Raw genomic sequence first — 27,533 nt, 5'->3', positions numbered from 1 at the left:
AGGTGTCAGTCAGCACAAAGAGAAGCTTACAATCAAAGAAATTCAAATACCCTAATAGTCAGTTTTAACAGAATTGGGCGAAGAGAGACGTTTTCCCCCTGAGCTGGGGGAGGCAACCTCAGAGCACGCAACCCGGTTTGAACTTGCGGAGCTGGCCATAGCCGAAGCAGCCCACCACCAAAGTTGCTGGGTGGTGGCTCAGAACATTCCCCAAGGAACCCCCAAAACAAAGGGCTCCCATGGAGACCAAGAGGGAGGTCAAGGTTCCAGGGGATTCAGCAAGTCAAGATAGTGACATGCTGAAACTGAAAGACATCCGTACACATCAGTCTTGGTACCAGCAACCTCAACCTCTTACTAGTGACCGTGAATATCAAAACTTTAGGAATGGCAAAGATGAACTGTCAGTTACTCAGGAAGGTATTATTCTAAGAGGTGCTAGAATTGTCATTCCAGAGAGTCTGCGACAACAGATAATTGAAGTGGGCATGAAGGACATAGTTAAATTGTTGTCACCAAACAAGCTCTCCGAGACAGAGTCTGGTTTCAACATCTCGGTGAGCGAGTTGAAAGAGAATTAAAGGCCTGTCATCTATGAAACTGTCTAACCTTGAAAACCACTCAAAACCCATTAAAAATACCAGGGTTGCCAAGGCATGCATGGGAAAGAATTCTTTTGGCTCTCTTGACAACGACCATCACCTGATGGCGATCATTGACGAATATTCCTGTTTTCAATTGATCGAAGATCTCGCATCCATCTCTCAAACTGTCATTGAGAGACTAGACATCATTCTTTCAACCGGGGGTGTTCATGCAATATTAAAGTCTGACAATGGCCCATATTTCAACAGTCGAGAACTCGGAGACTTTCTAAATCATTTAAATATGAAGCATCAGAAGAGGACTCCTCTTTGGGCACAGGCCAATGGCCTTATTGATCGGTTTATGAGTACTCTTAAGAAAGCTATCCAGCATGCTGTATTAGGAAACCTCGACCTTAAGATGGTCGAGGTTAACTAGTACAGCATGAGCTTACCACTCGACTCCTCACTCGACTACTGGGGAAAGCCCTGCAACCTTGATGTTCGGGAGAGCCAGGACGACCAAGTTACCTCAATGGACTACAATGGACCAACAGAAGAGCAAATGCTGAGGAAGCGACACGCATGGACCACTTGGAACATAAGAAGAACAAAAAACATACGCAGGTAAGCGTCGACATGCAAAAGATGTTCAGTTCACTAGCCGAGATGGAGTGCTTTTTGTCCGAATGGAAAACTAACGTCTCATAGTCCTTTCACTGCTGAGCCATTTCACCTTGTGACCTGTAATAGAAACATGGTGACTGCCTAATGTCCTGGGAAGTCCATTACGCAAGACTCGTCGCACTTCATACATCTGGTTCGTTGCTCATCAGGCACTGATGTCATTGTAGAGACTGGTTCTGAAAAGACAAGTGAAGAACTCTTTACTGTTGCTGTTTCTCCGTCACTAAGGCCAGTCATGGACATCTCTACTGCCAGTCCCCAGTTTCCGAAGACATGGTCTGGAAGTGTGATCCAATCACCACGAAGACTCACTGAAGGGCTCTAATTGTATATGTTTGTAAAAAAAGGTAATTTTATTTAACAGAGGGGGAGATGTACTGTTGCGTGAGTTTGTGATGGAACCATTGTAGCTCCTGATGGACTCCGTAGAACTATGATGTAAATTTTAATAGCATAGTGCAATGAATGCAGATTAGAATGTTGAGTACGTGGTTGCACGCAGATGAATAAAGATGTGTTATACTAGGCTCCGTGTGTGATGTAGTCATTGGAGAGTACCCGGGCTGAGGAGGATGCTACAGACCTCTTTTTCTGTGATGTAGTTTCAAATCCTCTATTGTCATTATAGCTGACGTGTATTTTTTTATTACTATGTATATCGTATTCTGGAAGCTTAACTGTTTCAATGTTAGGTCAAGTGTTTTGCTAATTTTTATGTATATATTAATTCTGTTTCCTTTTGATGTATTTTTTCCACATTTTTATAGTGCGCTCTTATCAGAGCATCACTGCATGGTACATGTGAACAGAACCCAAACCAAACCTTAACATATGGTTAATAATGGCATTCTAACATCAACTAGGAATTAGAAGTCTCCAAATGTCTGTAGGGTATTTGTAGAGGTAGACATCAAGGGAGTCTAAGGTGAAAAAGGAGAGGTACATAAAGACAGACAGAAAGTGAATAATGTAAATAAAACATTGGAAACATTCCGTAGCAGGGGAAAGTAGAAGAAAGTGAGAGGGGGAGAGTGAACAGAGGAGTGAATATAATAAATCTGTGAACCTTTATAACAATGTAATCTTTAACAATACTTCACAGAAACATGTCTGCCACATGCAGGAGTGAGTGCATGGCTGTTCGAGGCATGTGGGCTGCTGAATTCATATCTGTGCATAGATCGCCACCTAGTGTTGGGTCCGGATGATTGCACATTGTTGTCCTGGAAGAGTCTTCGAAGTATCACGAGATAGGTGGCTCCTCCCCTGGACTACAGTGCGCATGGGCATCGCCTCCATCCCCAGATTGTTTTTTTCCGCCATTGGGTTCGGATGTGTTTCGGTTCCCTCTGTCGGAACCGATAGTTGTTCAACTTCTACTCGAGACCAAAAGGTCTTTAGGCTGGGCGTCGGTATAGTTGCGTACGGGTTTCTTTCTGACTCTCAGCTCCGATCTCTTGCTGCCCTTCCACGTGCTTTCGGCGCGGTCGGGCCTGTACTACACTCTTGCTATGGAGCGAACTCCGTTTAAGAAGTGCCCGTTGTGTCACTCTAAATACTCGCACCTCGACGTGCACCCGGTGTGCAATACCTGCTTGTCGCCGGATCACCGCGAGGACACCTGCATGGCGTGTTCGAAATTCAGGAGCAAGAAGACTTTAAAGATTCGTCGGGCCAATAGGCTCCAGGCTAGGTTATCGGCCACGGCGCCCCCGCCTGACGACATTTTCCAAGAATATGTCGAGGGAGAAGACGACGTGCAAGGTTCGGACTCTAATCCCGCATCCGAGGGAGAGGCCTACGACGCGGGTGAGGAGAACTTTGACGAAGTCACCGACGAGGTAGGGGACGACGAACAAACTTTTACCACGATGGGAGATAGCTCGGAGGAAGAGCATCCCCAACCTGACTCAGGGGTTGTTCCCCTTCATACGGCCCAGGTCGAGGGATCGCCTTCGGGCCTTACCCAAGATCTAACTATGAGTCCTACGTCCCCGCCTCCGGGCCCGGTCACGGACACTTATGAACCATCACTTACGTCGAAGAAAACGAAAGTGAAGCCAACTGGTCACGCATCCTCGGATGCGAAACCGAAAGTGAAAGTGGCGCAGGTGAAGAAGGTTCTGGAGGTGTCAACTTCCAAGAAAACCAAAATGGCCGACTTGAAGAGCCACGCCAAAATGGCCGACCCGAAGCCCTCGGGGTCGGCGCCGAAGGCGAAGTCCTCCGACGCGGCTGCGTCGGCGCCGAAAGGGGTCGCGGACCCGAAGACTGCTTCGAAGAAGCGTCAGGGCGACGACGCGCACAGGCAGGGGGCGTCGGCCCCGAAGACGGTGCCTGCCGGCGCACAGGCTCTCGAAGATGAGGGGTCGCTCGAACCGGCCCAGCCCTCTCCGGCCTGGACAAAGAAGGTAGCGGAATCCTTGCAGCGGATTCGAAAGGCCAGTGTGGTTCCCGCACAGGACACCAGTGCGCCTAAGCCGACGCCTAAGCCTGCGAGGGAGCAAACGCCTATCCGTTTCACCCTGCCGCCCAAGTCGGCGCCGAAGGCCTTCGCACCGAAACAGGGCGGACCCTCGAGGGAGGTGTTACCGCCGAAGGCTGCCTTGGCGGTGTCGAAGCTGCGTCTCCAGCCGCTTGCGGAAGAGGAACGTCGTGCGGTAATAATCGACGCCAACACCGGAAAGCTGTCGCTCCTCAAACGGAAGATCGCGACGGAGCCGACGTTGGAACCCTTTAAGATTCCTCTCAAAAACAAAAGGGACTCCGAGGACTCTCCGGCTTTGGTGGAACCTGTGTCCCCGCAAACCCTAGGACACTCGCCGACGCATTCCGCTGCAGCCGATGCGGACGAGGAAGGTAACGAGTACAACTATCCGGCGTACTCGGATCCGGAGGAGGAGCACGTACCGTGGTCCGCCGGAGGCGACACGGGGGACCCGCAGTCGGCTCAGGACACTCAACTTTTCGCGGCCAAGACGTCCCCGTCTGAGGACTCGGCGGCCTTCAATGCTCTGATAGAGAGAGCTGCTGCTAACCACGACGTCGAGCTGCACTAGGACCCCGTGGATGGGGACTTCTTGTTCGACACCTTCTCGGTAGCCGAAAAGTCTGTCAAAACGCTACCGATGCTTAAGGGGGTGCTGAAACATGCAACGGAGGTTTTCAAGGAGCCCACCCGAGCGCGTGTGGTCAACCCTCGCATCGACAGGAAATATAAGGCAGCGCCCACGGATCCTACATATATCAAGGGACACTTGCCATTGGACTCCTTGGTTGTTTCCAACGCTCGGAAGAGGGCGAACTCTCAAACTACTGGTGACGCTCCTCCCCCGGACAAAGGGTCCAAGATCTTTGAGGCCTCAGATATTCTCCAGATATTAGCTGCCTGTGCAGCAATTCGTTTGCCTAACACCCAAGCATTACTTGCACGTTATGATAGGGCCCATTATGACACATTAGAGGCCATACTGCAACACTTGCCTGACCAATACAAGGAGGCGGGGGAGATGCTCATTCAGGAGGGTAAACTCATTACGAATGCATCCATCAAATGTGCACTGGATGTGGCAGACACAGCCTCCAGGGCTATCAATACCAGTGTGCTGCTTCGACGCCATGCCTGGCTTAGAATTTCGGGGTTCAAACCCGACATCCAAACTACGATCCTCAATCAAACAGTGAATCCTGACCACCTGTTTGGCCCTGAGGTGGATGCCACACTGGAGAAAATGAAAAAAGATACGGAAACTGCCAAGTCTATGGGGGCTCTACAAAGTCAGCAGTTTCGGAGTGGTTCCTTTCGCCGCTCAAACTCCAGAGGCACCTCAAGGGGACAGGCGTCCCAGTCAACCCAATATTACAAAAGTAACACCCAACCCTCGTATAACAACAAGGGTCGAGGTGGTTACAGAGGCAATAATGTCAAGGGCAGGGGACGTGGAAACAATAGTTCCAGGTCCACCACCACCAACAAACAGTGACGTCTTGTCACTGCCCCCCGACCATGCAACACCGGTCGGGGGGAGACTCCAGCAGTTCCTGCCGGCGTGGAAAACCATCACCACGGACAGGTGGGTGAGGTCTATTATCCAGTACGGGTACTGTCTAGAGCTTACGTCCATTCCACCGGACATACCCCCAAGGAGCCGTCCTATGTCAGGCGAGCACTTGACCTTGTTGCAGCAAGAAGTTCTGGTCATGCTGCAAAAAGGGGCAATGGAGCTCGTTCCATTGCAAGAGCGGGGAACAGGGGTTTACTCCCTGTATTTTCTGATTCCCAAGAAGGACGGATTCCTCAGGCCGATCCTGGACCTCAGGCCCCTGAACTGGTACATCCTCTCGGAGCACTTCCATATGCTCACGTTGCAGCAGGTGCTTCCCCTGCTTCAACAGGGGGACTTCCTGGCTACGCTGGATCTGAAAGATGCCTATTTCCATATCCCCCTGCATCCTTCCCACAGGAAGTATCTCAGATTCACGATCTTAGACCAGCATTACCAGTTCAGGGTTCTGCCGTTCGGGGTCACCACGGCACCGAGAGTGTTTACCAAGTGCCTAGCGACTGTGGCAGCGCATCTCCGTCGCCAGCACGTCCACGTCTTTCCCTACCTGGACGACTGGCTCATTCAAGCAAGGACAGAACAGCAGTGCGTCGACCACGTGTCACGCACCATTCATCTCCTGCACGATCTGGGATTCTCTCTGAACTACCCAAAGTCCCATCTCCAGCCCGCCCACGTGCGACAGTACCTGGGCGCGACAATCGACACTCTGGCAGCCACCGCGCAGCCAAATTCAGTGAGAATCGCCAGTATCCAGGCGCTGATCCAACGATTCAGACCCCAACACTCGCTTCCAGCGAAGGTGTTCATGCAGTTGATAGGCATGATGGCCTACTGCATCTCCATTGTCCCGCACGCGAGACTACATATGCGTCCGCTTCAGGAGTGCCTTGCACGTCAGTGGACTCAGGCTCATGGGCAACTGACAGACCTAGTGTTGGTGAGCGGTCGGGCATACAACTCTCTGCATTGGTGGAATCCACACAACCTTTGCAAGGGCCGACCATTCCAAGAGCCTGTCCCACAGATTATTCTGACGACGGACGCCTCTCTCCAGGGATGGGGAGCGCATGTACTCCAGTACACAGTGCAGGGACTATGGACACTACAGCAAAGGAAGATGCACATCAATGTGTTGGAACTGATGGCAATCTTCATGGCATTGAAGGCGTTCAAAGTACATCTGTGCAACAAAGTCGTGTTGATCCGGACGGACAACATGACGGCCATGTACTACATTCAGAAGCAGGGAGGCACACACTCTCCACAGCTGTCTCATCTGGCTCAGAGCATGTGGAAGTGGGCCATTCAGAGGAACATCTTCCTCATGGCAGAGCATCTCCCGGGCAAGGACAATCAAATGGCGGATCTGCTCAGCAGGCACAGCCATCAGATGCACAAGTGGGAGATACATCCATCAGTACTCCAACCGTACTTCCAAAGGTGGGGTCATCCAGAGATAGACCTGTTCGCCACAAAGGTGAACGCAAAATGCCAAAGCTTCGCCGCCAGATTCCCACACCCCCAGTCACAGGGCAATGCGATGTGGATGAACTGGTCAGGCAGATTTGCGTACGCTTTTCCCCCAGCACCTCTGATACCGCTGGTGGCACGCAAGCTCAGGCAGCACTCGATGACTCTCATCCTGGTTGCTCCAACGTGGGCTCGCCAACCAGGGTACACCACGTTTCTAGAACTGTCCGTGGTGCCGCATCAAAGGCTTCATCTCACTCCCAGCCTTCTGACGCAGAGCCATGGCGACATTCAGCACCCAGATCCGCAACAGCTCAACCTGGCGATCTGGCTCCTGAAGTCCTAGAGTTTGGCTACCTCAATCTTCCTCCCGATTGCATGAACATCATTCGGGAGGCAAGGAAGCCCACTACCAGAGCTTGTTATGCGGCTAAATGGAAGAGGTTTGTCATCTACTGTGCTAACCACAATATTGACCCTCTAGATGCTTCCATTCAAAACATCATTTGCTATCTTTTCCACCTGTATCAATGCAATCTGGCATACTCTTCCATCCGCATTCACCTGTCTGCTATGGCAGCATACCTCCAGAATAGGCAACACCTGTCACTCTTCAAGGTCCCTGCTATCAAGGCCTTTCTGGAAGGACTCAAAAGGGTCATTCCACCAAGGACCCCACCAGCTCCAGAATGGAACCTCAATGTGGTTCTTACGAGGCTGATGGGTCCTCCCTTTGAACCACTGCACTCTTGTGAGCTTCAGTTTCTGACTTGGAAGGTTGCGTTCTTAGTAGCAATTACATCGCTACGGAGGGTTAGCGAGCTGCAGGCGCTCACCATCCAAGAACCTTTCTTCCAGGTACATGCTAACAGGGTGGTGCTCCGCACTAACCCTAAATTCCTACCCAAAGTGGTATCCCAATTCCACTTAAACCAGACAATTGAATTGCCGGTGTTTTTCCAAAACCCGGAGACGCTGGCGGAGCGCATGCTCCACACCCTTGATGTTCAGAGGGCCTTGATGTATTATGTAGACAGGACAAAAGATTTTCGCAAAACCAAGCAGCTTTTTGTTGCTTTTGCCACACACCACAAGGGAAACGCTATCTCAAAAGCAGGGATTGCTAGGTGGATAGTAAAGTGCATTCAGATCTGTTACGCTAAAGCTAAACGCACCCTCACTATCCCACCGAGGGCCCACTCCACCAGGAAGCTGGGGGCCTCTATGGCTTTCCTAGGTAACATTCCCTTAGAAGATATCTGTAGAGCAGCCACATGGTCTACCACACATACTTTCACTAAGCACTACTGTGTAGACGTGCATTCCAAACAGCAGGCAGCTGTTGGTCAAGCTGTTCTAAAAACACTTTTTCAGACCGCTGCAGCTGGCACGGGCGGCCGCCGATAATGGAGGGACTGCTATGTATTCTATGCACAGATATGAATTCAGCAGCCCACATGCCTCGAACTGCAAATGCTACTTACCAGTATGCATCTGTTCTTGGCATGTAGGGCTGCTGACATTCATATCGCCCACCCTCCTCCCCGGCGCCTGTAGCAGCTGCAGTATTCATTCATATATATACATATGCTCATAGCATGGTCATCACTCACATTCTTCACTCCATCTCTGCCAATGGCTAAAAACAATCTGGGGATGGAGGCGATGCCCATGCGCACTGTAGTCCAGGGGAGGAGCCACCTATCTCGTGATACTTCGAAGACTCTTCCAGGACAACAATGTGCAATCATCCGGACCCAACACTAGGTGGCGATCTATGCACAGATATGAATGTCAGCAGCCCTACATGCCAAGAACAGATGCATACTGGTAAGTAGCATTTGCAGTATCTTGCATAGGTTAATTCATATTGGTTTGCATATTTAGGTGGTGGTGTGTACCAGGACACCAAGTTATTTCACTGATTTATGACTAGAACTAGTTGAAGAGCAAGTTTAATTAACATATACAGTAGCAGTGCTTCAAAGAGTAGGAGGATTCTCTTAATTATAATAGCACCATCATTTACGTAATGGTCAAGGTACTTGCACTTAAATAGGCTCATAATCCATCATCACAAATTGCCAACCCTTCCACATTTACTGACCATGCAGAAGGAGAAAATTGCTCACCAAAAACATGTCACTAAACTTGGCAGCACAGCTCCTTGTGCCTTAGCAGTTTTTGCACGTGCCTTAAAAAGGAAAGTACAGGAATACCTCAATAAATCTAAAATTCTTTTTTTTAACTTTCGTTTTCTACTTGATAATCGCTAATGCTACACCTGTATTAAAGTCACTTTAGCAGCCATCTCTGCTTAGATGTTGGTGCACGTTATCAGTCAACATCATTGCCATCCTTTTTGGCAAAGGAAAAAAACGGTTTATCCACTACATCATGCACCACTTCCTACTTGAAATTTAAACACTGTTTTAAATAGGTTCATATTACCTCATTTGTAACCAATACATACAGCGTTTTGAAACATCTGTCTTAACACAACTTTTCTAGAAGTTGTTCTGACTTTACTCATGGTTAGTGAGGTACAGACACACACAGCTATTATAATGAGAACACATCCAGATATATATGTAAGGTGTTTACATCTTTCCGTATCAAACAGTTCAGTTGCCTCCTTGCTTTTAGAACCGAGCTTGTGCTTTAAAAAGAGCTCTAGTACTCTGCATGCATTAAGGTCAATAGTATATTATATGGATAAAACAAAGACTGTTAGTCAGATGCAACACATTTTTTTTGTCATATGTTGTGTTTATTAGGCAAATCTGTGACCAAAGATCAGTTCGCTCATGTCATTTAAATGCAGTCCAATTATGTTACTCTTTGACAGGGAAGACTTTACACACAAGAACAGAGTGTATTACACTGCGAAGGAAGTTATTTTCAGTGGTATTTTTATGTTAATATGTTCACACTGCAAATAAAAAGGGTTATTTGCCTACAGCAATATTGTTGTAATTTAAGGCTATTCCAGGTTGATATGAGGTTCTTCTGCCTCTCCAGTAAATATTTTATTTATTTATTTATTTTGAAGGTTTTATAAAGCACTAGCTGGACAAAAGAGTATCAGAGCGCTTTACAGGATTTAGTAACACAGAGTAAACACAGACTTAATAATATATATATATAAAATAAGGCAAGGCAATATGATCTTTAAGAAAGTTGTAAGTTCGGGAGATCATAATCAGGAATCAAATCAAAGATAGTAGATCAAGAAGACAGTGAATAATTTTATAGTGTGTCAGTAGATGGAGAGGCGAGAGAGTGAGGCATAGAAGTAGAGGGGAGGGTGGAGGTGAAATTGTAAGTAAGAGGGGCCAATAGAATCAGTGAACATGGGGGGAGTTTGCGGCCAGACAGTAAGTTAAATTAAGAATCCCAGTATTTAGATAGTAAAATGTGGCTGTCACTACTGTCCACTGTATCTAGTATAGATCATTATTGTATCTTCCCACTTCACCATCAGTGAGAAAAAAGAATAGAAAGATTTGGATCATGACATGAGGTAGTGTTGGTTTACGATTAACATCATCGCTTGTCATACTGATTTCACGGATTGTTAATGCCCAAACTAAATTTTATATATTCAACCTGTTTTTCCATTCCTATGCACTAGATGTCAGTAATTTATAAAAGAATAATTAAAATCACAATCCCAAATTTACACTAGTTAGACGTACTCAAAACGCACAAAATATCTTAAAGTATTATTGGTCTATAGATATGAAATACTTAAGTTTTCTTTAAAAATTAGAGCAAAGTGCAATTTAAACTAAATGCTAAATTTTTTTGCTTCAAATGTTTCCTGGTTTTACACTCTACATCATGGCTGGTGAGATCGCATTAATGGCAAGATCCAAAAATATTACTAGGCATTTGATAAGTTGACTGTTCCTTTAATACATTCTCTTAATGTTTGTTTTATGGTGCTTACCCGCCAAATACCTGAAAACAGTGGGCACAACAAAATCTTTCTATCCTTAATCAATTGGGGGCAAATGCAGATCAAAAGATATATAGATTCTACTTTGGCTTCACAATGTCTGCAACACCTGCAGCCGGGATTAATCCCCTTGCTCTACCTGGACTTAAACTCTGCTATATGGAGGAGTCAAATTGGTGAATTTAGTTTAAGATGGTGATGGATTTACGTTTGTGGTCCCAGAGTAGAAAAGTACTACTACAAAATCACCCCATTTTTAGATTAAAAATTTGATCAATGTTTCCGCAAAAGAGAAGCTTACTTTTTTCCTTAATTTTATTTAAAAAAATTGTAATCAAGATTTTGACACCATTCTTCAGTTGTTTCCAAATCTGTTAAAGTTTTCTGCAAATTGATAAGCCATGATGAGGATCTTGTTGATGTTGAATTACTGAGTCCCTTTTTAGACAAGAATTTGTAAGAATCCTCTTGTGCCTCTCTCAGATGATGACAATAGTTAATTAAGTTCCTGTTTACTATCTGGTCTATATTTATTAACTCCAATTCAAGTTTCAGTGACGAGACCAGAATTAAGCCGTGAAAAGGTGTAATCTCATGTTTTCTCCTATGTCTATACTTGACTATGTAATTATGTAACCTGTAACTCGCTGATCCTCATGCAAAGCACTCTGATACCTCCGGGTCTAGCCAGTCATATATAAAACTTTGCAAATAAATAAATCTACATATATAAGTCTACCTTTTGGTTCTCAGCAGAGTTGCAGCTATAGTCCTTAGTCTTAGTAAACTAGGTTATAACGTTCTTTCACTGCAGAACTACAGACAAACAAAAATAGTCACTGCTGCTAAAGGGGAAGTAGCGTGTTTCAGCTTATTCACCCTTCTTAGAGTGGGGATCGTTTGTTATGTACAATTTAATGCTTTGTCATTGTTTCCTTAGGTAAATGGTGTCTTGCCTGTCCTTCCTCTACTTTTTCCAATCTTGTGGATTCTTGTCACTGCATTGGGTGAGGCTCGTGTACTAGCCCAGATGAGTAAGGGCTGCCCTTCTACCCTGGTAAGTGTGTTGCTGTTCTTTGTTGGGTGGGGAGAGTGTGTTTATTTGTATAGGAAACTTTTGCTTGCTTTTTACATGGTACTAACTGGCAGTATGATTGTGGCAGTACTGATGTTGATTATCATGCCTGGGGTGCCCGAACTCACACCTGTTTTGTTTGGGGTTGCCTTTTCACACATACTTTTGTTTTCAGGTGGGGGGTGGATAATAGATGAGTGTGTTTTCAGCATTCTGTTGTGGTGCACTACTAGTGTCTCAACTGTTTCTGCACTTTGAAAATTGAAGAACTTCAGTCTTTATGATGGAGTTTGTTTTGTTAGAGTCCAGTAGTATGATGAATTCTTTCATCACTCATCAGCCTATAAAAGCAGTGAGATGTCTTCCCCATCTTCTCCAGTCTACTCCCTTCATGATAGCATAATAGTAACCAGTCTCTTCTCTTGCTCCAGATGGCTAAGTTTTCAGAGGACACGCTCAGCAGCTACACCGAGATGGTGTCATCTCAGGTACCCACGTGTTACTGGCCTTTTATTTTATTTTCTCTGCCCAACTGCGCTATCTTTTAGTCCATTCTCACTCCCTGGAACCTAAACCAAAACACTAATAGTGCAAAGTCCCTTCCGTCCTCTGCCCTGCGTCCTGCTTGTGGTGTCTGTGTTTCTCTGGCTCTTATTCAAGTGGTAGCAGTTTTCTCACTTCTGACTTTTTGCTTGTTCCTACCTGCTTCCTGTCTGTGATATGTAGCTGCCACACTGCTTCAGCTTCCTTGCACTCTGCATGCTGGTGCATGGATATCTGTAATGCGCTGTGTGATTTTTTCCATGAATCAGTTGATCATTACATGTGATGAACTAATCTGAGAGCACTACACTGCTGCTCACCTTCCACACCCTTTCCTGTTGCATTAAATTTGTGTTCAAAGTATGTTGACCTCCAATAAGGTCAATTCATAAGTGTTATCCAGTGTAATGTCCTTTACTGATCAGAGGTGAGCACTTATGAAGTGAGTGTATTCAATTGGGAATCCTGAACGCATACTAGGAGGCGATTGCCATCCATAGGAGAGGTCTGGGCTGCCACAGGGTTGCTCAAAGAGTCAGTGCTTTCTGTACTATTGTCCCTATCATGTCTGTTCTCCCTTTTGCGAGTTTATGCTTTGAATGCTGTATGATCTGAGGGGTGGTTTGTCATTGTTTGTGCACCTCTCACCAATCTTTTTGGTGTACATATACGCCACATCCAGCTATTATTGTTCTTTTTGTATCTGTCAGGAAATGATGCGGTGTGTCTGGAGTCATTTCCTCAGCTTATTGAGAGGCAGGTCGCAGACCCTCAGCCTCACCTCTAGCTTGCTGCACATCCTGGGATCAGTTACAGTAAGTCTGTATGTCCGAGCTTGATTGTGGTGACCCAGATGATGAGGGCATGCCTACATGGGTAATGATACACTGACATAATTAACAGACTTGAATGGAGATACTAACCATAAAAACATTTTTCTTGGGGGAACTCTTGTCATTCACATGTATGTGCTTCATTTCTCCAGAATCTGTTTGTCTTTGTAATGTCCTATGTTTTAGACTCTAATATTCAGTCATCACATGTTTGTACATTATTTTAAGGTACTTACCTTTTCCTAATGATTAGTCAGCTGCTAGACTAGAATTACTGTGGGCTTCAGTTCAAGTTCTATAAAGTGCAGAGTGAGTGAGTGAGTGAATGAAGAATGGATGTACAGTGCTGGTCTGCAAACAGAATTACCTCAAGGTGATTTCTTGTAGAAGTAGAGTGAGAGGGCCAGAGGTCTTGTATCTAAAAACACTGGTCCCTTGCAGTGGTATAAGTATCACTAATCGAACAGTGGTTAGGCCTAGGGCCTGTGGAATCGTTGGGACTAGTCGGGACTAGCAATGCTGAAGTCGGGAAAAGCCCGCGGGATTCGGGTGCAGCGCTTAAAGCACAGGCATGCACCAATGGTGCGTAAAAGTTACAAAGTTACTGTTAAAGGAACCTTCCGACTGACCTAGAAGGACGAAACTTTAGACATATACACTAGAGGTGTGTACCAGTGCAGGAGCACCGGCGTTGCTGAGTTACCTCACCCACAGGAAGCGGGTGCACAGGTGCAAATTAGTGTCGGGTTTCGTCACGCAGGTCGATGGTGGCTGAAGATGAAGATGCTGCAGGCGTCGAGAAGAGAAGTGTCCGGTGTGATCCAAGGGTGGATCGAAGATGTAGAGTACCTGAAAGCAGAGGGGACAGAGTCTGGGTCACTCAGCAGTGACCAGGGTGGAACCAGGAAGGAACCAGGCAATGTCGGGCGCAATCAGGTGGTTATTGAGAAGCTTCTCTCCGCTGCCACTTGGACTCTGGGGCACCGAGGATGTCCAGGAGTGGATCACGAGCTGTCCCACGAAGGCTCTCGCTGTTGGCGGTGTCGGCTTCCGGATTGGAGCAAACAACCCTTGGCAAGCGCAACCCATGCAGGATTCGAAGATCGCTCGGACCAGCAAGGTCAGAGCTGGCGCTTCTTTTCAGGGGAGCGAGGGCCAGTCCAGAGCAACCGGACTGGCAGGTCAAATTCAAAGGCTCGTCGGTACTGGGGCCGCAAGCCAACGGGCAAGCGACCGGACCAACGCGTTGAGCCAAAAAGTGCAGAAGGACCCCACGCAGCACTCGGGGAGTGTAGAGGGGTGAGCTTCGGTGCAGGAGTGGCTCAGGGCTGGGGCTTCTCAAACCCCAATGCACAGCTTCGAGGGAGCCTCGGAAGCTGCACGGTCAGCGCCTCGTGGTCTTTCCAAGATGGCCGGCCCCACGCTTCAGGTCGCTTCCACGGGTCTCAGCTCTGCAGGGACTGTGGATCGGGCTGTTAGAAGGCAGGAACGCTGGGTCTTGTCGAACTCTGTCGCTCGAGTTCCGGCGGGAACTGCAACAAAGCAAACGTTGAGGTGCTGGATGGTGCCCGTTTGCACAGGGTGGTCACTCCTTGACCACAAGGGAGATTCTTCAGTCTTCTACGTCAAGTAGGATGTCGAAGGGTCCAGAGTTTCGTTTCATAAGTTTCAGTCAGGATAATCTGATGCGCGTTGGCACTGCTCCCACTCTTATACCAATCTGGTGGACTGGATTACCTGCTTGGTCCCTCCTATGGGTGGCACCCAGGAAGGGGGTGGTTACACCCCTTTCCCTTTGTCCAGGGTCGCGCTGGGACTGGGGATGGTGTGCCCCAGAACCGGTTTGACCGGATTGTGCAAGGGGAAGCCTTGTGCTCCCCAGGCACCGTCTGGTTTCTTTCAAACCTCCCTGCTACAATCCACTATCTCCTGTCCCCGCGACAGGAAACCCTTTGTCCAGGCCTCCCCTGCCAAGTTTCGGTCAGCAGCAGGAGGTCAGACTTGTGTCTGTGGCAGAAGCGTCCATTTCGTGATGCTGAGGCTCTTTTAAAATCAACCGCGTTTTAGCAAAGTAACATGTCTTCTCCCTCTAGAAGGGTAGAATGCTACCCCGTCGCCAGGACTGGCGAGGGGGTAGTATTCCAAAGCGTATGACACCTTACACGACATGTTTTGATAAAACCAAACCAAAGTTAGCACATAACCACGATGGATTATAATGCAGTTAAGAGTATATGGTATGGCAATATCCCGGAACAGCTTAGGGAATTGGTCCCGACAGCTGCAGACAGGCTCAGCTCATGCTAGAGCACCATCTCACATGAAACCAAGCACTCTGCCTCCAGGATTGTTAAGGCCTGCCATAGGAGTGACTTATAGGTATATATGTGTCCAGATAGGTTTAGATATAGGTATACTATATCTAAGCAAGGGGTGATTACACACCTTGCCCCAGCTGAGTGATCAGCCAGTTGTGTCAATCTTGGATAGCCAGCCAGGGGTGGCAAAAGATATGCTGCAGCCCCTGGTAGGCCTTGGATGCACCTATGCACTGGGTCCCTATAGTGCACTGTACAGGGCTGATAAGGTGACCCAAGCCAATTTAGTTATGCACCTACGGTACATGGAATCCATTTTAAAGAGAGAGCAGATAGTTGACCTGGCTCCCTGCTAATCAGGGCCCCAGGCTAAGTCGAAAACCAGATAAACACATGGCAAAAAATCTGGGGTAACCATAGTCAGGTAGCCACCTTCCTACATCTGTCCTGCCAAGGTCAACCCCCCGGGCTCTTACTTCGCCGCCACCTCTACCGGCAGCCGCGCTCGCGCCCCTCTCGTAGCCTGGGGGCTTTGAAGGCAGCCTCACCTCGTTAGTGGATGCTGGTCGCGGTCACCGGTGCGGGCCCGGTGCTGGAAAAGGCCCCCGAAGCCCGATGCCTGAGGGAGCCTGAAGTCGTGGCAGAAGTCCCCCACAGGACGGCAAGACGGCCGGTTCTGGAAGCTTCCGCAGTACTCCTGCCGCGGCCCTTGAGAGTTTTAACGTGCAGCGGTTTTTCAGTGTTTCGAAGCTCCTTCAGAGGCTCTGTCTCTCCCCCGCTCCTGCTCGCACTCGCGATCCTGTTGCTCCTCCTCTCACGTGACTCGTGACTAAATCAGTCCAAAGAAACAGAATCTTAACTCAAGCTGCAGCAACAAAGAAGGACTTGTGAACTTGGACTTTTTCCTATTTCCCTGGTGTTCATGGGAAGAGTAGTTTTTTGTTGTGCTTCGAAATGGCTGCTGATAGAATATATCAAATGAAGAAGGCATAATCTGAGCCTCTGATCCTGATATAGAATCAAGGAATATTCTGACTATAGTTCAGACCTTGACATAAGTAGTAATTTTTAGGTCAAGCCTAGAGTCAGCAGGCATGCGCTGCACTGGGAGACATGTTGTAGTGGAGTATGTAATAGAAGCCCCGTCAACTCTCCACCCATATTTGTCATTGGCTTGTAGTATCCTTCGTAATTGGTGGCCTCTGATTCATAAAGTGGCTTGTTGGTCCCTCCTTAGTACCGCCTTGTCTTTATCTGTTTGTGCAGCCAACACATGACTGCAGTGTAGCACCCCTTAGGTAAAGTTTTTCGGTGTCTTTAGCATTAGTATCTGTTAAAAGAGTTAGTTTAGAGTGCGCCTCATTCTCACTCTGTACATAAGTTCATATGTAACCTCCCATGGCGACTGGCCCTTTTACTTCGGTTGTTACGCGGTACGTCTGTTTTTAGTATGTGAGCACGATTTTCTTTAATGAGTTTCTCTTACTGCAGGCATGACGTGCTTTGCTTACGTTCAGTGCGCTATGCATGCTGGTTGTATGACACCAATACAGAAGCCAAAATGCAGAAGACTTTTGAAACAAATGTGTTTTCACGAAATGGGCGTTAGTACACCAGTTTATTTCCCGAAAAGCGTTTTCACGATGTGCAAAAATGTGCCCTTCTAAATGCTGTAAGTGTGAATGGCATTAAAACGCATTCTGTAACTTCGAAAAACACTTCAACGCCATATATTGAAAATACTGAATAAAGTTCTTTCAAACCAAAATGCCGGACAAGTAACATAAAATTTTGCTTACTTTTGCATGAGGTTGAAAGGTCCAAATATGCAGCGGCCGGGCTACGCACTCCGCGCTTTGGTGCTCAGTGCGATGTGTATCTAGTTCTGGCGGTTCCTTCTGGTCATCCCGCAGGAGGACGCAGTGTCTCAAGTATGCTTTACAAAAATATAATCTGCTCATATTCTGATACGTTTCACTGTGATTGAGACAACCACTCGTCCACTTCTGTATGTCCGGTGTATACTTTCTGTAAGAAAACTGAAGTATTCCATTAACTGCACAGGGTGCATTGACAGAAGATCATTATCGCAAAATTGACCAAGACCTTTCCAAAACTGTCTTAGACAAACTCGAGACATTTGTTAAAATTGGTGAAGAGAACGGTTGGCTTTCAAAACAAGAATCCAAATTTCTTCTTAACCGCATCCGTGCTGCGCGAATTCCCCGCCCATGCTGACTTTGCCTTGCGCGGGCGGAGTCATGACGGAACGGTTCCGTCCTCAGCACAGCTCAACCGACGCTGATGACGGAACCGTTCCGTCATCAGCATCGAAGGGGTTAATCAAAATCCCAGGACAAGTCTGATGTATATACTCCCAAAGATTCACAAAGATGCTGCCAACCCCCCTGGCCGACCAATAATATAGGGAGTAAATTTGATTCTGGAGAGACCAGCAAAATACATTGATACATTCCTAAAGCCATTAGCAAGTTCTACTACCAGCTACATCAAGGATACAATGCAAGCAATAACCCTGTTGAAAGGACAACGTTTTGACCAACAAATGGAGTTTCTAGTCACCTTAGACATTGTGAGTTTGTATACGAATATACCACAAGAAGAGGGACTAGAAGCTATGATTTACTTCCTGGTGAAACAAACCAGACTACATGCCATCCCAACATCCTTTCTGGTGGAATTGGGGAAAGTATGTCTAAAGTATAATTTCTTTGAATTCGATGATGAACAGTATTTGCAGATCAAAGGTACTGTGATGGGGTGTTCTTTTGCCCCAGAAATGGCCATTATGTTTATGGCACATTATGAAGATTGTTGGATCTATAATAACAACCCGTTTGATGGCCATATAAAAATATGGCAAAGGTATATAGATGACGTTTTCATGCTCTGGAGGGGAACCCCGCAAAAACTAGAAGAATTTGGTGTGTGGATTAATCAACGGAATCCTAACATTGTGGTCTCCTTCAATTCCAGTAATTAATTTCCTTGATCTTATGGTCAAACATTACAAAGGGACAATTTTCACTTCGTTGTTCCCAAAAAATACTGACTGGAACAGGCTGTTACATTTCACGAGCTTCCATCAAAGAAATTTGAAAGACAACCTTCCATTCAGTCAGTTCTTAAGAATAAGACACAATTGTTCAAAGAAGGAAGATTATTTCTCAAATGCAAAAATACTTCTGGAAAAACTGGTTGAACGTCATTATACCAGAAAATTGACGAAACGGGCAATGAAAAGGGCATGGTACACGCCAAGAGAGTCCTTATTAACACAAAAAGAGAAAGCAAAAGATATGCCACTTGTATGCTTCACTACCTTTTCTGGCTATGTAAATGAAATCAAGAAGATCGTAAAAAAGAATTGGCAAAGTGTCAAATGGTTGAAAGTCTTTAAGGAATTTCCAATTTTCGCCCTCACTAATAACAAAGGCATTAAAGACCACTTGGTACAGGCAAATACAAAAAAGAAAAGATTTGAACCAACATTGCAATCAATGCTAGCACTACCCCCAGTTAAAGGTCACCACCGGTGCGGAAATTGCAATTCATGCAACAGCACCATTGATGGAAATTACTTTAATTATGGAAACAAAAACTTCAGACATGATGAGTTCACAAATTGTAACACCTCCGATGTGGTCTACTGAGTGCTCTGCCCCTGCAAATTGGCTTATGTTGAAAAAATTATACAAAAAATAAAACCTGTCTCACACAACACAGATCGCGCATTAAATGTAAAGTACTCTCTGTGCCCATGGTAAAACACTGTCTGGAAAAGAACCATCTACCACGGGAAATGAAGTGGGCAGTTCTAAAACATGTCAAAGGCAGAATGACAGATTCTCTTCTTGTGAATTTTGAGGCAAAATATATTTTGTAACTGAGCACCACAGAAAATTGACTCAATGAACTTTCGGAAATCATGCACTGTGCCTAAGCTTCTCGGTGGAAAGAACATTTATTGGTTAAGCGATCGTGATTCAAAGTGAAATTGTAAAACGAAGACATATAGTTACAAATATGGCGGCTTTTAACTACGCATCTGCCTAGAAACCGGCGATCGAAGATATCAACAATTTCACAAGTACACTGTAGCCATTGTAACTAGCGTCCCGGAAGCCAGGCATCCATCAGGAAGTAGAGCAACGTCTCCGACGAGTACGTACACACGTAAGAAACATAAGTGATAGGATGCATACGCACACGTGACCTACACGGAACTCGAGGACCGTGGCGAGATTGCCGAATAAGCTGAACGAGTGCGGCAAAGCGCGAGTCGAAATTGAAGATCGACTTTTGCTCACCTTCAAGGTAAAGGCTCCCCTGATTTCCAAATAATCTTTAAGCTCACAATCTTGGAATGCATGAGGCCTTTCCCCCATCACCTGAGCACAAAATCGGGGTTTCCAAGTCGCACGCTAAAATCAACATAGACTACATTCGATGCCACGAAACCTGAGGCAGTTGCCATTTTCCGTCTCATTTGTAATGTAATGGTCTGCCCTGACGAAGTTTAAAATAGGCAATGCACCATACAATGTGAGCACCTTGAGATCTTTTAAATCACGGCGCATGGTAAAGAAACCACTACACTTATAAGTAGTTAGGTGCCAACCGAAAATTAACAATTTCAAGCACTTCGGGAATTATTTCCATTTCTCAACCATTTAAAAAATAAACACTATTAATGCATGCTGAATAAAGAACACGTTATAAGGTCCAAATCCTTCAATTTTGAAACCCGTTCCTCCATTTGTTGCCCATAGGTATCAAGAGCATGTGAAGAGAAACTTGAATACTGCCATAGAAATTTGATTTTTTCTGAAAAATCAAAGGAAGCTCCTTGGACTCCTTTCTAAAACCTTCCAAAAAAAACACACATCAAATGATCCCAATGTATGTATTTGGATAAAATAATTGCACTTTTGATGTCATTCTCCACTCAGCTTATAAATTAAGTTTAACTTCTTTTCACTTTAAATGTTAAACCAATAGAATCCTACACAGAAAATTCCAGCCCTGAGGAAGACCTTCTTTGAATCCTCCTGGTCCCCACACGAAGGTCGAAACGCGTCGGCACACCCTCCACAACCCCTCCATTTCACAAGGCCAAGAGTTTCGCCATTTGTAAACAACAAAATAGATTACCAACTGCTTAATTTAGCCAACAAACTGTGGTGCAATCAAATATAAAATGGACTTGGGCGTTCTCTGAATTTTCTCACTAGTTTGGACCATGTATTGATTCAATATCGAGGAAAAGTAGAGTGATTTTCAAGATACATGATTATAATGAAGTAGGACCCTTTGGTTTCACTACATTGTCCTGAAAAGTGTTGTGGTCTTTATGAATTTTTTTTTCCATGCCCTGTAAATAGACTTTTTATATAAATTTGTATTAAAAAAACCACAGACGTGTGCAATTCAAGATAGGGAAGACCCCCATGGGGGCCGCAGCGACACTGACAAACTACCCCGTTCACACAGTGTGGGCAGGAATACTGCGGATGTTGCGACATACCCTGGCCGTATGCACCCCATTGTACATAATAGCAATATAACTGAGAGCCCCAAATCACATTATATCCACATAACCATCATATCTCTGGAACCGTAACACTAGTAACTGGAGAGTAATATTCTGCTGCCCCCACCAAACCCTCATCAGTCCTTGTCACTGAGAAGATCTTCCGTAGATGAAGTAGCCGCACCGGTGCCCTTGTTTTTCTGACCTCCTACGTGTTTGGCAAATTTCAAGTACGTGTTTCGAAGTTGACAGCCTGGATTTGAAAGGGAGAATACCAACGCTTCTCCCCAGGTTTGAAATACTTTTAAAGGAATAATACCGGTATTTCTATATTTCAAATTCTAACACTTTTCCATGCTACTGTGGTTCTGTATTGTTATTCAGTTTTGATGACCGTTCAATAGATGGGGGGCATATTCTGAAAAGTTTAGTGCCAACAAAGGAACACAACAGGGCTGTCAGGGTAAGGCAGGCCCACTGAAATTATGCGATTCTACAGCCGCTTTTTTGCCACATAACTGTGGATTTGCCATCATCTGCTGCACACTCTGCATATTTTATTGAAAAAAAGGGTTGTCTTTCTCAGTTTGATCTAAAGTTTCTAAACGTGTCCACACGCGTTGCGGATCAGTTAAAGCCACTTTACAAAGATAGACTTGTCATCTTTCAGTTGTTTATCGCTGTGTTTGGTTGTTAAACTATTACAATCTTTGCACATAAGTCAATACCCTTTGTGTGAAAATAAGAATAAAGCCATGACATTGCAAAATGTGCCACATTACACAGCACATTTTCCCTTTTCTTACCCCATAATTTGGTCCTCACCTGCAGTATATTTCCAGTGACCTTGGCATAGGTCATGGCAATATTTCTGGGTCAGTGGATATCTTCCCATAGTACAACATTTTCTCTGTCCTCTCTGGTGAGACTTTGGCGTTTGCTTTGTTTGCCCTAAGTTGGCACGGTATGCCCATACCTGCTCACTTTGCCACTGGATTCAAGCTAGCCTGGCTGATGACGGCTTATTAGCCAGAAACCGGTCCCAGGATGCTTGTTTCCGGTCCAGGAAAGACATGGCTTGGCAGTTCAGGCTGGACGTTTCCCACGAGGCACAGGGTCAGACTGATTTGCATAAGGCCATGTCTGAACTGGGGTGGCGGTGTGAGCTAAAGAATGATGATGGATTAAACTCAGATCAGTTGTCTGGGGGTGGGTGCTTGCAATGTTCAACACTCCGTCCATCATCCCCTTTGGTGTTTGAGATTTCAACCCCTGGCATTTGTTTTCTGAAAACCAGACCTAGCTGTGCTGATAAGGTCGTGCGATGTACTGAACACTCACTACAGAGATGTGCGAGTGTAGGAAATGATAAGGGGCTGTCACCTTGAACATTACCTTTTTACAATGTGCACAACCCTCGTACAATTAGTTAAACACTGTTATTTGGGCAATAGTGTCACTATTTAGAATTTTAATTGATATGAAATACCGTAATATTTCCAATTGAGTTCAGTTGCTGGTCTGTACCGAAAATAGCATAGCTGTTATGTTTAAATTTCATGCATCCCTTCAGTTGATCAGGTGGTGACACATGTATGAATCCCATGCCAAGCTATTCAACCCTGCGAGTGGAGGTACACAGGTCTGCAGCCCTCTTTATAATGTACGTTTTGCAGGAATTGGCTGAGGAAAAGGAAAGCTATTGGCTGATGTCTCAAGCAGCCTGAGAGATGACAGTCAGAAGACCGCTCACCCTTGCCTAAGAGTTGTTCTATAAGGCGACACATGTGGCGCTTTGCAAGTCCTCTAAATACATTTAAGAAAATTGAATCGTCGAGATAGCTGAAAAATGTTACCAAGACTTGTGCTTAGCGCTGTCTAAAGAGTGTACCTTTAGATTTAAAAAAAATACTAGGACATTTTAATCCTAGTTTAATAATTCTCAACAGCAAATGGGTAAACGTTTTAAGTGGCTCTTTTGAACAGTGAGGGAACACTACTTTATTAGTTTAGATGTTTTGTAAACTCCCTGTTGTCATTGTAAGATTATATAAGTGCTTTTCCTGCTTCACGGCTATGCGTGGATTATAAACATATACATAGCTTGTATCTGCTATGAGGTAACATTATCTTTATTTGTGGATAAAAAACAGGGACTAATCAGAATAAAACTCAGTGTGCTGCTTTCTTTAGTAGTCCCCTTAGAATGATGTACATGGTCAAAGTTGCCTGTGACAATTATAATTTATAAACCAGTACTCATCTCTCTCTGAGCAATGTTGGACTATACCATTTTGTAGAATCTGAGGAATGCCATATAACCACTTTTCTTGGAAATGTGTGCATGCATGAGGCTCTGGCGATGCATCAGGGTTTACTTTTTAAATTGCAGATTTGTAGAGCAGAGACTTTGCGACAACAGATTTGCACTCAAAACTTTGAAAGATCATTAGTACGGTCCATTTGCTTGAAAGTACCCGGTAGAAACCAATTGTTGATGTTTTGTGGTACACTGATTTCAAGCAGTGCCAAGGGAAAATGTCCTTCTGGCAAAGGACCAACTGGTTCTGAAGATGGTTTGTCAATGTGTCAACGTCATGGTTGTGTCTTCCTCCCATAGAGGCGTGAGGGAGTTGTACAAGCCCTCCTGCAGGCTATGTCCCATGACCACATAAAGTCTACAACACCTGCAGTGTCCTTTGACAGAGCAGAGCAGTGTTATTGGGGAATTCCAGTTAATATTATTCAGTAATGAAGTGACTGAAGGAAGCAAGTGATGCTTTTTATTATAACTATGATGAATCACTTGTATTCTTGTTATAATAACCATGCCCTCACTAACAAGCTGAGACATTATCCTCTTAGATCAATGTTGGCGGGCTTTGGAAGTTGCTCCATAGCCAAGGAAGAAGAAAATGAGGCATTTTATTGCATGCCAATACAGCTGCCATTTCCATGATCGTAGCGGTTATTGACCACTTTTCCCAACCGTATCTTGTGGTGGTCCACAGATTACGAGTGTCTGAATAGGGGAAGATGAATTTGGTACTGGCTAAGGAGCAGGGAAAATGTTCTGAAGCCTCAAGCATGCATCTAAAGTGTTAGCCATGGGCGTCTGCACCCTTCTCTCCTCTGCTTGCACCCTTCTCCCCTCTGCCTTGCACCCTTCTCCCCTCTACCTTGCACCCTTCTCCCCTTCCCCGTTGCACCCTTCTCCCCCTCCGCCTTGCACTCTTCCCCCCCCCTCCGCCTTGCACCCTTCTCCCCCTCCGCCTTGCACCCTTCTCCCCCTCCGCCTTGCACCCTTCTCCCCCTCCGCCTTGCACCCTTCTCCCCTCTGCCTTGCATCCTTCTCCCCCTCCGCCTTGCACCCTTCTCCCCCTCCGCCTTGCACCCTTCTCCCCATCCGCCTTGCACCCTTCTTACCATCCGCCTTGCACCCTTCTCCCCTTCTCCCCTTCTACCTTGCACCGTCTCCCCTCTGCCTTTAACCCTACTCCCCTTCTACCTTGCACCCTTCTATGCCTTGCACCCTTCTCCCCCTCTGCCTTGCACCCTTCTCCCCTCTGCCTTGCACCCTTCTCCCCTCTGCCTTGCACCCTTCGCCCCTCTGCCTTGCACCCTTCTCCCCTCTGCCTTGCACCCTTCTCCCCTCTGCCTTGCACCCTTCTCCCCTCTGCCTTGCACCCTTCTCCCCTCTGCCTAGCACCCTTCTCCCCTCTGCCTAGCACCCTTCTCCCCTCTGCCTAGCACCCTTCTCCCCTCTGCCTAGCACCCTTCTCCCCTCAGCCTAGCACCCTTCTCCCCTCTGCCTAGCACCCTTCTCCCCTCTGCCTAGCACCCTTCTCCCCTCTGCCAAGCACCCTTCTCCCCTCTGCCAAGCACCCTTCTCCCCTCTGCCAAGCACCCTTCTCCCCTCTGCCAAGCACCCTTCTCCCCTCTGCCTAGCACCCTTCTCCTCTCTGCCTTGTACCCTTCTCCCCCCGCCTTGCACCCTGCTCTCCCCTGCCTTGCACCCTGCTCTCCCCTGCCTTGCACCCTGCTCTCCCCTGCCTTGCACCCTGCTCTCCCCTGCCTTGCACCCTGCTCTCCCCTGCCTTGCACCCTGCTCTCCCCTGCCTTGCACCCTGCTCTCCCCTGCCTTGCACCCTGCTCTCCCCTGCCTTGCACCCTGCTCTCCCCTGCCTTGCACCCTGCTCTCCCCTGCCTTGCACCCTGCTCTCCCCTGCCTTGCACCCTGCTCTCCCCTGCCTTGCACCCTGCTCTCCCCTGCCTTGCACCCTGCTCTCCCCTGCCTTGCACCCTGCTCTCCCCTGCCTTGCACCCTGCTCTCCTCTGCCTTGCACCCTGCTCTCCTCTGCCTTGCACCCTGCTCTCCTCTGCCTTGCACCCTGCTCTCCTCTGCCTTGCACCCTGCTCTCCTCTGCCTTGCACCCTGCTCTCCTTCCGCCTTGCACCCTTCTCCCTCTCCGCCTTGCACCCTTCTCCCCTCTGCCTTGCACCCTTCTCCCCCTCTGCCTTGCAACCTTCTCCCCCTCCGCCTTGCACCCTTCTCCCCCTCCGCCTTGCACCCTTCTCCCCCTCCGCCTTGCACCCTTCTCCCCCTCCGCCTTGCACCCTTCTCCCCCTCCGCCTTGCACCCTTCTCCCCCTCCGCCTTGCAACCTTCTCCCCCTCTGCCTTGCACCCTTCTCCCCCTCCGCCTTGCACCCTTCTCCCCCTCTGCCTTGCACCCTTCTCCTCCTCTGCCTTGCACCCTTCTCCCCCTCTGCCTTGCACCCTTCTCCCCCTCTGCCTTGCACCCTTCTCCCCCTCTGCCTTGCACCCTTCTCCCCCTCTGCCTTGCACCCTTCTCCCCCTCTGCCTTGCACCCTTCTCCCCCTCTGCCTTGCACCCTTCTCCCCCTCCGCCTAGCACCCTTCTCCCCCTCCGACTTGCACCCTTCTCCCCCTCTGACTTGCACCCTTCTCTACCTTGCATCCTTCTTCCCCCCGCTTTGCACCCTTCTCCCCTCTGCCTTGCACCCTTCTCGCCCTCTGCCTTGCACCCTTCTCGCCCTCTGCCTTGCACCCTTCTCGTCCTCTGCCTTGCACCCTTCTCGGCCAGCCCCTTGCACCCTTCCCACCCAATGGAGGGGGCTGCCACCTGGAACAATGGCACCATTTCAAAAGCATGATGAACTAGGGCCGGTCATGACTGGGCCCACACCCGACGCACTGGTGATCCGGGGGGGGCGCAAGTGCCCCCCTTGCCCCACCTAGCGGTCCCCATGGTGTTAGCACTCTTATTAGGCCAAGCCTGGGGAGCGCATGGGCTGCTCTGCAAGGCATGCTGTATTCGAGTATAGACTGAAAGGCCCACCCACTCTTTTGTTCCTCCTTGTTTTCACTTGGAACCTCCCATGAGGACTGGCCCTTTTACTTCTGTTACACACTATGTCTTGTTTAGTTTATTAGCACTATTTTATTTAATGAGTTTCTCCTACTGCAGGCGCAACATGCTTTCGTGCATCATTCGGCACACCATGCGTGATTTCACTTTCCAAGCAGCCTGGTACAATGACGGCCGCTTATTTTAAATGAAATAGGTCTCACATTTAAAAGAGTTTGAGCTATTGGCATTGTAAATGACAATGCCTTTTATTTATGTGTTCATGATCAAAACAGATGAATAAAAAGCCATTGTCATTTGCAATGCCAATAGCTTAAACTCATAAATGCGAGACCTATTGCATTGCAAATCCTTGTTCTATTAGATACTTCTAACTACTGATTTTTCACCTATAAAATAATTCTGAAGCACCAGACTGTATCTGCCTCTGTGTGATAACATTAGTTCCTTTCTTTCTGTGCTCTGAATAAAATTCGGAGCCCCTGTTTAGTCAGTCTTCTGAGTACTTCTAACCCCAAGTCCAATGGTGTGGGAGAAGTGTGGCTCACTGGTTAGAGGAGGCAGACCTGGAAGCAGAGGTCAGCCCAGGACCAGGGCTCAATTCCCGGCTCGGCGGGGTCTTGAGTCCTAAAATGTCCATGGACTCGACAATTCTCACTCCGGTGCCTACTCGATTCCCCGGTTCACACTCTGCGACTCTGGGCAATAGCTTGCTTAATCTCCACAACGGCCCCTTGCGGCGGGATGCCTGGCTTTCACCTTGCAGATACCCTGCTGGGGTTATCTCACAGGGGAATACCAGGACGGGTTCCCTAAGCAAGCGCTTAGAAACCGCTCGGTGATTTGCGCTATAAAAATTCCTGTACATTTACATTTACAATGGGGTAGGGAATGATATCCCAGTCTAAGACTACAGGTTTATAACCAGGCTACAACAGTAGGAAACAGACATCGGTCACAGACCTGCACAAGGTGTTTCTCTGGTGTTTGGGCTTGGAGCATGGTTTGAAGACAAGTACAAAGGCAATTCGGGGCTGAGTAGCAAAACTGA

The 27,533-nt window shown here is 47.0% G+C and overlaps 1 protein-coding gene across 3 annotated transcripts in view; it reads left to right on the top strand.

Moving 5' to 3' along the window:
• TMEM94 (transmembrane protein 94) overlaps positions 1-27,533 on the top strand; it is a 734,938-nt gene that overhangs the window by 282,977 nt on the left and 424,428 nt on the right. For 2 of the 3 annotated variants that reach the window (XM_086930761.1, XM_086930760.1), the window contains exons 10-12: positions 11,710-11,826; positions 12,276-12,332; positions 13,098-13,202. In XM_086930761.1, coding sequence (XP_086786887.1) covers positions 11,710-11,826; positions 12,276-12,332; positions 13,098-13,202 — 279 coding nt within the window. The remainder of the gene's footprint in view (positions 1-11,709; positions 11,827-12,275; positions 12,333-13,097; positions 13,203-27,533) is intronic. The other variant, XM_086930762.1, reaches the window with a different exon arrangement.

The sequence above is a fragment of the Lissotriton vulgaris genome, chromosome 7, assembly GCF_964263255.1.
Source record: "Lissotriton vulgaris chromosome 7, aLisVul1.2, whole genome shotgun sequence".
NCBI classification, from domain to species: domain Eukaryota; kingdom Metazoa; phylum Chordata; class Amphibia; order Caudata; family Salamandridae; genus Lissotriton; species Lissotriton vulgaris.
The sequence above is the reverse complement of the archived record's forward strand: the minus strand, read 5'-3'. Positions and strand labels throughout refer to the sequence as shown.